Source organism: Pinus tabuliformis, chromosome 6 (assembly GCF_031772625.1).
Source record: "Pinus tabuliformis cultivar Carrire ecotype Pingquan chromosome 6, CPIR1, whole genome shotgun sequence".
NCBI classification, from domain to species: domain Eukaryota; kingdom Viridiplantae; phylum Streptophyta; class Pinopsida; order Pinales; family Pinaceae; genus Pinus; species Pinus tabuliformis.
The window spans coordinates 96,198,157-96,209,686 of NC_142292.1; the positions used below are offsets into that span (position 1 = coordinate 96,198,157).

At 40.4% G+C, this 11,530-nt stretch overlaps 1 protein-coding gene across 1 annotated transcript; it reads left to right on the forward strand.

The window, feature by feature from the left end:
- The first annotated feature begins 739 nt into the window (after positions 1-739).
- Positions 740-1,366, forward strand: LOC149257435 (uncharacterized). Its single transcript, XM_089375010.1, has one exon. The coding sequence runs from the start codon at positions 740-742 to the stop codon at positions 1,364-1,366; it is 627 nt and encodes a 208-aa protein (XP_089231136.1).
- Positions 1,367-11,530: the final 10,164 nt, after the last annotated feature.

Genomic DNA, 11,530 nt, shown 5'->3' on the forward strand with positions numbered 1-11,530 from the left:
AAGTCGGAAGCGCTCGCATAAAAAGCCTCAGAATGGGTCCAAACCCCAGCCAACCAGACCCCAAAACCCCGCATCTAAGAACAGCTTTGACATCCTAGGCGACTTCTCAGATGATCAGCCCCTAGACACTGAGAATATCCATGCATGCCCTTCCTCTTCCACCCATCCCCCTCCTTCCGACCCCCCTCCCAAATCTCAGCCTCCCATTATTATCCCGACCATCCTCAGCAGATTCCCGAAAGACTCAAAGGAGATTCCAAAGGAAATGGAGGTGGATGGAAAGACAGATCCCCTGCAGGACTCGGAGACTAATCAAGAGGAAAGCAGTCAAGTGCACAAAATGGAGGAAGAGCCAGAAATCATAGATCTACACGGTCTGGACATTATAGAACTAGAACTGGCTTGCAAAAAAAAAGCATATGAATCCATCTCTGAGACCGATCTAGAAAAGTTGGAAGTGGTCATCTCCAGAGCCTACCACCAAAACCAACTAGGTATTCAACCCGACAGTACTTGGGACGACAGCTTGAGTCCAAAGGATACCAAAAAAAGAGGGAGGAAGACAGATCTCCAGAGAACAATAGAGATTGGGAAAATCCTGGTGGACTCCGGAAGATATGCGAAGTTGACAAAGTACTACAGTCCTGCCCAAACTAGTTGAACCATGAAGCTTGTATCCTGGAATTTAAGAGGGCTTAATAGCCCTGGAAAACTCAGGATGTTAAAAAACATGATCAAGATGGAGAAACCGCAGATGTGTTTCCTCCAGGAAACTAAATGCAATAGCGCCACGCTGGGCCGCATACTCTCAAAAGCCTGGCCAGGAAGCCGATCTGTTGCTGTAGATGCCTCGGGAGCTTCAGGGGGGCTCGCTATAGCATGGAATACCCAAGCTGTAACTCTCGCAGATTTTCATGCCTTCCATCACCTCATACAGGCGACCTTTCATATTCTAGGTACCAACATACATGGTAACCTATCCAACGTCTATTTTCCGCAAGACACTGGAAGCAAAATCGTGCTCCTGGACACCATCAAAGCACTGAGCACAAATAGGCTACATCCACTTTGGATCGTGGCAGGGGACTTCAACATGATAACCAAAATAGAGGATAAGATAGGAGGGAGAACTAGATTGGAACCAGAAGTAGATCGCTTCAAGGACTTTATCCAAAATGCCTCTCTCATAGATATGCCATTCTGTAACGGCACCTTCACCTGGAGTAACCGCAGAGGTGGCAAGCATCAGATTGCTTCCAAACTAGACCGCTTTCTAGTCTTGGACAATGCGGTGCATCTCGGAGGCGATCTTTCGGCGGCAATTTTGGCTCATACTGGTTCGGATCACTGGCCAATCGCTCTGTAGTGGCAAAGACCAGGGGATCGAACCAAAAGACCTTTCCGTTTTGAGGGATTTTGGCTCACACACCCAGCATTCAAGGACTTCGTCAGAACCATCTGGGCCTCTTTCATCCCACCAGAGGGATCGAAAATGTACCAGCTTCAACAGAAGTTGCGATTTCTAAAAAGTCACCTAAAAAGTTGGAATAGGGAGACCTTCGGGAATATATTCAAGGCGCAACAGGAGTTAAATCAGGAATTGGGGGATCTCCATCAGAAAATAATTAATGAAGGGCACACGGAGGCAACCCTGGATCAAGAACGGCACATACACAATCAGCTTGAAGAAAGGAGAAAGCAGGAGGAAATTTATTGGAGGCAAAAGTCAAGGGTCAGGTGGCTAAAAGAAGGGGAGCGCAACACCAAATTCTTCCATAGAACTACAGTGCAGAGAAGGATGCATAATAATATTCCATTCATCCAGAACCAAGAGGGGGCAAAAGTTGAGAAGCATGAGGAAATCGAAGAGATCCTCCTCAATCATTTTCAGCAGGTACATCAAGAGCAAGCAGTGGATCGGCAACAGGCGATTGGAAAGATAACCAGCAATATACCCAAACTTGTCACAGAGGAACACAACGAACTTCTCATGCGCCCCATTCTTATCCAAGAAGTAGATGAGGCAATGACGCAACTCAAAGAAGGTAAAGCCCCTGGACTAGATGGTTTCACAACCACGTTTTTTCATGCCTTCTGGGATTTGGTTAAAATGGAGGTCTGGCAGATTGTAGAGGAATCCAGGGCTTTGCGCTGGCTTCTCCCCTCCCTCAACTCCACTTTCATAACTCTCATCCCCAAAGAGGAGAACTCCATTAATCCTGACAAATTTAGGCCCATAGCTCTCTGTAATGTCATCTATAAAGTCATATCCAAAGTCATTGCTAATAGGTTAAAACCTCTATTACCCATGCTCATCTCTCCGGAGCAGTCGGGATATGTAGAAGGCAGACAGATAATGGATGGCATTCTCCTCACGCACGAAATCATTCACTCGCTCAAACAATCCAAGCAAGCCGGTATGTTACTCAAGTTGGATCTCTCCAAAGCTTTCGACAAGCTCAGCTGGTCTTATATTCAACACATGTTGAAAGCTTTTGGTTTCTGTGCCTCTTGGGTTCGTTGGATCATGAGCCTTATTACTTCCACTCATTTCTCCATCCTGGTAAATGGTATTCCCTCCCTCCCTTTCAAGCCCTCTCGAGGCATAAGACAGGGGGACCCCCTTTCCCCTTTCCTCTTTGTTCTTATGGCTGAAGGTCTTGGTAGACACATCAAGCATGCCCTCCACTCTCAGCAGCTAAAAGGCATCTCTATCCACAACTCCCCTGCCTCCTCTCATCAACAATTTGTTGATGACACCATGCTCTATGGCTACCCCTCGGTTCAGGAAGCTTCCTGTTTAAAATCCTTGCTCAACGACTTCTCGGAAGCCTCTGGTACCCAGGTCAGTTGCTCCAAGTCTCAAATTTTCTTCTTCCATACCCCTCCGTCGGTTAAATCTGCTGTTTCCCGCATCCTAGGCTTCCACTCAGCCTCTCTCCCTTCCACTTACCTTGGAGCTCCTCTCACTGCTTCTGCCATCAAGCAGCCTGCATGGCGCATTCTTATAGAAAAACTCGAATCTAAACTCAATCTGTGGACTCACCGTTCCCTCAATCTAGCTAGTCGGGTGGTGCTCATTAAGTCCATCCTCCAAGCCATGCCTCTCTACCTTTTTTCTATCCTAGCTGCTCCAAAGTGGGTATTAAAAAGGTTGAGGAACCTGCAGCGTGAATTTTTGTGGGGAAGCTCAGCCACTAACCGCAAATGGGCATTAGTGAAATGGGCTACTGTCTGTATGCCCAAGAACAAAGGAGGCATTGGACTCAGAGATCCTGAGTACAGCAACACCATCATGAACGCCAAGATCTGGTGGCAATGGGTGACTAATCCAGATAAGCTATGGGCTAAAATATGGACCGCCAAATACGCCAACAACAGGCCCCAAGTAGAGCTCATCAGATTTACACCTGCTGACAAGGGATCGCTAATCTGGAATGCCGCCAAGCAACATTACCAGCTCATTCAACAGCACAGCTTTTGGGAAATAAGGAATGGTCACATTGCTAGATTCTGGAATGATGCTTGGAACCAACTGCCCAAACTCTCAAGTGTTCTTCCTCCAGCAATGGTTCCGAACAGGCAGGAGCAGCAGCAGGCAACAGTCCAGCAATTCTGGCTACAGGAGACGGAGAATGGGTTTAGGAAATGGCGACCGAGTAACCAGATAATCAGCAACACAAACACTCAGGAAGCAGCAGAACTTGAGAACGAGTTAAGAAAAAGGAGCATACGGTATGAGGATAGCGATGACATACTCAGATGGGGCTATCTACCTAAAGGATCCTATTCCACCTCCGAGGCCTATAATCTCATCGGTAACTTTCCACTAGACCGGATCCTCTCTGGGGAAGAATTTGGGGCTTTAAAGCTTGGCCCAAAATCTCCCACTTCCTTTGGATGGTAGGACACAAAAAGATTCTCACCTGGGACAAGCTAAGGAGACGCAACTTTCAAGGTCCTTCAATATGTCACAATTGCTTTCAAGACGAGGAAACCTTGCAACATCTTCTGGACACCTACTCACTAGCCAATCAACTATGGGAAAAGGTCAGCTTCAGATGCCAAAAAAGGTGCAAAGGAGACGGCGATATCATTGACTCCATCCGACAGTGGTCGAAAAGCCCCTATGACTATGCGATCCTCAATCACCTATGGAATATCATCCCGGGCACAGTCTTATGGAACATTTGGAAGGAAAGGAACAGGCGCATATTTAAAAATCAGAGCTCTCCCATTGAGGAAATCTGGAGCAGACTGCATGGAAATCTCAGAGAAACCATGCAGGATCTCCCTACCACAGACAATGAGAAAAACATTCTCGACAATTGGAAGCTGCAACTGCCACAAGAGTATGCCATGCATCAGCCAGCGAATTGCAATACCAGGGAAAATAGATGCTGGACTGCCCCCCCCATCAACTCATACAAACTCAACTTTGATGGGGCATCCAAAGGAAATCCTGGACCAGCAGGATTTGGAGGCATTATCCAAAACCATAAAGGCACTCCCCTGCAGATCTATTTCGGCAATATAGGGTGGGATACCAATAATTCCGCAGAGTTGGAGGGACTCTGGCAAGGGCTCTTAGTAGCCAGGAGACTCAATCTTCAACCCTTGATAGTGGAAGGCGATTCCCAGATCCTCATCAACATGGCCACGCGCATTCAGAATGGCTCTCAAGCCAGAAAAGTTGCTAACAGCTGGAGACTAGAAGCAAGGCTAAACAACATTGCTCATGAGTTGCGCAATCATAGAGCCCTCTCCTTTCATCACACAAAAAGAGAAGGCAACAAGATTGCTGATCTCCTAGCTAATATTGGGGTAGAAAATAACCAAACCCTCCTATCAGGTAATTTGGATATAATCCCAAGCAATCAACAGACTCAGGACTGTGAAAGTCTCATCCAAAGAGACGCTGAAACCCCGGATGCGGGTGATGGCATGTCAGACAGGGACGAGCCACATGCCCAGCATGTGCCGCCCCGTGCCAACGATGTAGAGTAATGGCTCACCGCCGCCGAGGTATAACATTCAGCAGCCCGAGCTATGGGCATTCAATGCTGAGCAGAGTGAAGCGACGGGGAGGCAGGAAGCAGTTATGGAGGGCTCTGTTCGAGGGAATGGAGATATTATAGGGAAGTCGGATCATTGCAGATGCATTGGCTTGTTAAGGTCTGGGTGGTGCAGGCTCAGAAAGTCTCCGGACGGGTGGGCGCTTTCCTCCCTCAAAACGCAGTCACTGCAACCTGGTATTGTGAATTTGGTGAATGGCTCAGAAAGGAACAGAACTCCAAGAGCAATTGGAGCGAATTTGAGGCGGAAATTGAAGTCTCTCGCTCGGGCAAAGTCTGCTCCGGGTTTGCTACTTCTGTGCATGGTCTTTGGGCAGTGGAGTTCCGCCCTGCATCATCTTGGGTACTGTTATCCTTTGGCAGTCACAGCGGGGACTTCAAACCCACGCGCTCGGTCCTGGAACCAGCTGAAGAAGACGTGGAGTCTATGGCTCGATTGCGGGAGAGACAACCGAGCAGAAGGGGACCAGGGCGAGGTGCTTCTTCTCGCCCCCCTGCAGCAGATGTGCACCATCACTGCTGCTGCTGCTACTGCCACAGGAGAGCGAAAGCCACCCCAATTCAAGCCAACCAGTTCATGGAGGTCGGCAGCTCCAGTGGAGGGGAGCCTGTGCTTCCAGCATTTGGCTCAGTCGTTTTCACCTTGGGCAGCTCGAAGGATAGTGCAGGCATCAGTGCACATATCTCAGTCCTCTTTACCAAGGTTCCTGAGGAGAATGAAGATGGAAAGCCACCAGTTTCGGCTGAGCTACTTCTAGAAGGCAATTGTGAGGAGAGTCCAGTGCTGCAGCCATCAATTGAAGAAGGAACTTTAGGAAAGAGCCCAAGCAAGCCCCTCCCCAACTTCCAGAGCAGGAACCTCTGGCCACTGCAAAGGATCCAATGGCAATGTGGGCAGGCGTCCCTGAAGGCCAAGGATGGTGCTACGTTGTGGAGGAAGAGCCTGAAGATTGATCCCCAGAAGCACTCTCCAGCCCTCTCTTCTCTCTCTCGGCTATGGTCTACCTCAAAGGTCTCTCTCGGCTACGTTACTGTGTCTGTTTATTTTCAGTTCTTAATTATGTCTTGTATTCTGCGGTCATGCGTCTGGGCAAGGATTCACGTGAAGTTTTTTGAATGGAAGCCCCTGCGTGGGCCGTATCGCTACTGTCTAAGCTCAATTCTGTTTCATGTTCTGTTTCTTGTTCTGGTATAGCCGTGTCATTACTGTCTTTTGTTTTGGTCTGTTTTGGAAGTGTTTTGGTATATTCAGGAGGTGCTGCCCCTGCGAGGGAGCATTTTGGTGTCAAGCTAAGTCATCCAAGGTGCCACAGTTGGCCCTGGACAGCCTGTCTCTCTGCATGTAAAGTTTACTTGTAAATATAATATAATAGATTAGCTAGTTTTACCGAGAAAAAAAACTAATATGACAACTATAACAATTTAAGATAAATACAACAATTTAAACACAAATAAATAAAATAAATTAATAAAAATAACCCTAAAAGAAATTTATATAACCATAACAGTCAGATTAATAGAAATAAAAATAAATAAATAAATAATAAAATTAATAAATTAATAAATTAAAAATAAATAAATAAATAAATAAAAATATAATAATAAAAAATAAATAAACAAATAAATTCTAATATCTATCGGCCAAGCATCTCATATATATATGTGAAGAAAAATTGAGAACAGTCTTTCAAATAATATCTCAGATCGTGAAGATGAACCATCGTTGCTGGTTCGAAACGTCGATCAGAAGGAAATCTAATGCGATGTATCCGGAAGATAATACAGACAATAATTAGAATGTTTTGCGGAAGGCTGACGTGGCTAAGAAAGTCCCATAACAAATTAGAGTTATGGTGCACATATCTCTAACGATGTCTAATCACATTAAGAAAATTCGGTGTTTGGTGTTCGAGCATCTTTTTAGGCATCCAATTGGGCGTGGATGATATAGTTTTCATTGATGTATCCAATTGGCCATGGACGATATAGTTTGCTAAAGAAGTCTCTGCTACAATCTGAAGTATAGTAGATTTCAAATTCAAATAGTCATCCAAAGTATTGTAAATTTGATGAGAGATTCTAGTGGTATGCTTAGTTGATCTTTACTCTACAGTCTAGATAAATTCTTGCTCTTTGGGTTTTATCCCATGGATGCTTGCTAATTTCATATTCATCAGAGATAATGAGCACATTTTGTTTCTGTTTTGAATTTTTCAATCGGGAAATCAATTTCATTTTTCCATGTCACTAGATTGTGAAAACTAAGCTTAATCTGTTGATTCATTACCTCTTTTTTCTCGTGGGTATCCCAATAGGTCATCTGTCCAAGTGGTTTGTGATAACTGAGAAGGATGTAATAGTTCACTACATTTTTCCCTGTTGCTATGCATATTTTGGCTTTTATTTTTTGTGATTCATTATGAGTAAACATTCTAACATGTTTGTTTTCTCCCAACAGAGGGATTCCACTCTGCATTTATGTGTTCTATATTTGAATTCAACAATGTAGGGGTTCTATCATAGATTTACACCCACTTTGATATAATTCACATGAGACTCACTCATATTCTCAGCGTATTGCGGGCCATATTGTATGCTTGGGGGAGTATAGCTTAATAGATGAATTAAGCTTTCAGAAACTATCCATGCTGTGCTGTAATTGTAATTAATGGAAGAGAGAATTGCATGATGTTTTAGGTTATTAGGTTATTAGTGTTTTTTTTTTTCATTTTAAGAAATAGCCTATTAGGTTTAGTGTTTTTTTTTTTTTTTTGTTTTAAGAAATAACCTGAGCAGTTTTCTATTGTACATAGTTTTGCTAGGAATGGGATCACAAGACCTGTACATACTGAACTTTTCCTCAAAACTGGGCAACATCAGTTACGTAACCAAAATCATGGGTTAGTGCTTAATGGAGGAGAGAATTGCATGATATTTCAGGTTATTAGGTTATTAGTGTTTTTTTTTTTTCATTTTAAGAAATAGCCTATTAGGTTATTAGTGTTTTTTTTCATTTTAAGAAATAGCCTATTAGGTTATTAGTCTTTTTTTTCATTTTAAGAAATAGCCTGAGGAGTTTTCTGGTGTACATAGTTTTGCTAGGAGTGGGATCACAAGACCTGTACATACTGAACTTTTCCTGGGAACTAGGTAACATCAGTTATGTAACCAAAATCATGGGTTAGTGCTCTATTGCCAGTTCCAATGTGTGTTTATTTGGGCGTTTAATAGATCCACTTACAATGGAAATATGTTTAAAATGAAGAAGGGAAGATCTGTGAGAAGAGTCTGCTTCGTATTTGGAATCTAGCAATTTTGTACTATGTAATATTGTCCATGGAATCCAAAGTATTGGATTACCTTTGGGTTTACACTATTATTTTTAGGTTTACTCTGTAGCTATTTCCTGTCTTATTTGTCAAATATGCAAATAGGTTTACACTGTAGCTCTTTCCTGTCTTATCTGTCAAATATGAAAATAGTTCAAAATTCATTGTTTTATCAGAGAAGTCATTGACTTGAGAAACTGCGTGATTTGATATTTCATAATTTCAAAGTTGAATGAGAAGTCATTGACTTGAGACACTGTGTGATTTGATATTTCATAATTTCATATTGAGAGAGGGTAGGATTTGATATTTATCATGTATATTAAGTTATGGTTAATTTTTAAGATAAAGTTTATAATCATCTATTTATAATAAGCATCAAAATATGAATAAAACATGAATGAGACAGGTTGTTAAAATTTCTATTTTGTTATAGAAATTTTTATTTTGTAAATATGTAAATAGATTTTGATGTAATACCATGGTTTATCAATACACATGTCTAAAAACACTATAACTCACATTTTATATGATATCGTCGCTAAGAAAGTCCCATAACAAATTAGAGTTGTGGTTTGCATAAAATATCTAATGATGTCTAATCACATTAAGAAAATTCGATGTTTGGTGTTCGAGCATCTCTTTAGGCATCCAATGGGCGTGGACGATATAGTTTTCTATGAGAAGCCTTTGCTACAATCTGAAGTATAACAGATTTAAAATTCAAATAGTCATCCAAAGTATTGTAAATTTGATGAGAGATTCTAGTGTTATGTTTAGTTGATCTTTACTCTATAGTCGAGATAAATTCTTGCTCCTTTGGGTTTTTTCCCATGGATGCTTGCTAATTTCATATTCATCAGAGATGATGAGCACATTTTGTATCTGTTTTGATTTTTTCCATTGGCAAATCAATTTTATTTTTCCATGTCACTAGATTGTGAACACTAAGCTTAATCTATTGAATAATTACTTCTTTTTTCTCATGGGTATCCCAATAAGTCATATGTCCAAGTGGCTTGTGATAACTGAGAAGGACGTAATAGTTTACTACATTTTTACTTGTTGCTATGCATATTTTGGCTTTTATTTTTTGTGATTCATTATGAGTAAACATTCTAACATGTTTGTTTTCTTCCAACAGAGGGATTCCACTCTACATTTATGTTTTCTATATTTGGATTTATGTGTTCTATATTTGGATTCAATAATGTCGGGGTTCTATCATAGATTTTTTTCATTCTTCATCTTAAAATAAATGAAATGTGCTTGCCATCTTGTGTTCCAGAGAATCTTGTATTCAAACAAAAAATTGTAGTAGGTTTTTATATAGGGCCTTATTGTTTTTAAATATGCCCAGATGCATGGCCTAGTTTATGATCACCTATTTGCAGGGATCTTTAGAGATTTAGGCAAGTTTGGTGGAGGTAATAAGGAAAGTTGACATAGTTATCCCGTTATCCCTGCTGTAAAGGGACCATGGAAGATGGATCAGTTGAATATTATTAAGGCCATTAAAGAGGTTGGAACCATCAAGGTATATAGCATTGCTGATGAGGTTTGAGAATTTTGTATATATATTAGAAGTAGATGGGAATTCCAAATTTTTTCATAATCATTAGTGATGAAGTTTACAGAGGTTTTTGCCATTTGAGTTCAGGGATTATGTTGATTAAACCCATGTGGTGGAGCCTGTAAAGACCATGTTTTATACCAAAGCAAAAATTCTCAAAGACACTGAGATAGAAGGCATCCCTTACATGTCTCTAGCAACTATCTTTTGGGGCTATTTTTTCCAAATTTGGGGTATTCAGACCTCATTGCGACTGCAAGGGATAAAGTTTCCATATCTGGAGATGGAAATGCTAAAGGCGTTTAAAGTCTTCTCTCTGGTAAAAAAATGTTTGTGTTCTATGACTAGAATTTGATCATGTACTCTTTGATCAATTGTTAATGTACTATCCTACATTAGATATGCAGTCGTTTTTGTAAAGAAGGATGATATGGGACATATATCATCAAGGTAGTGGATGACCCTATAACTCTAAACAAGATCTTGAATTTGAGGCTTCTTGCCAACACCTACTCCACTAATGAGCATATAGATCTGTGGGAGAAGAAAATTAGCCAGTCATTAGAGAAGAACTATATACCAAAGAAAGAGGTGTTGAAAAAAATTGCAGGTAAGGATTTGGAATATTTTTCCTTCTTCCCTTTGCATTTTTAGACTTATGATAACCTGTATTTGAGGATTTCTACCAAAGCCTACTCCATTAACGAAATTGTATCTTTGTGGGAAAAGAAATTTTACAAACTCTGCAGATTACCTATATTCCAAAGGAAGAGGTGCTAAAAGAAATAATAGGTTAACATGGAATATTTTTCCTTGTTCCCTTGACATTTCCAGACTTAATGAAGATCTGAAGAGATTTATGCATCTATATTCTTCCTTTATATATATGTACAATGAAACATTTTATCTATTCACATTAAAATGATTTTTTTTTGTTATATATATATATATATATATATATATTCTTTAGAATAAATAAAAATTATTACAAACTAAGAAGAAAGTAATAATAGTTGTTTTATGTTTTTGAAAAAACATGATATATTTTGATTTCTTTTTATCAAAATGGGATTTGTCATGTTAGGAAGAATTTGCCTTATTAATAAAAAAATGTTTACGTAAAATTTAAAAGTAAAATTATAATTAATATTTTTAAAATTTTAAAAATAATTAATGGGTAGACAAAATTACTGCAAACAAATATTTATCAGCCCTCAACATTAAAGTTTAAATCTTGTACTATACGGCATTCAGAAACTGTCCATGCTGTGCTGTAATTGTAATTAATGGAAGAGAGAATTGCATGATGTTTTAGGTTATTAGGTTATTAGTGTTTTTTTTTTTTTCATTTTAAGAAATAGCCTATTAGGTTATTAGTGTTTTTTTCATTGTAAGAAATAGCCTATTAGGTTTAGTGTTTTTTTTTTTTGTTTTAAGAAATAACCTGAGCAGTTTTCTGTTGTACATAGTTTTCCTAGGAATGGGATCACAAGACCTGTACATACTGAACTTTTCCTCGGAACTAGGCAACATCAGTTACGTAACCAAAATCA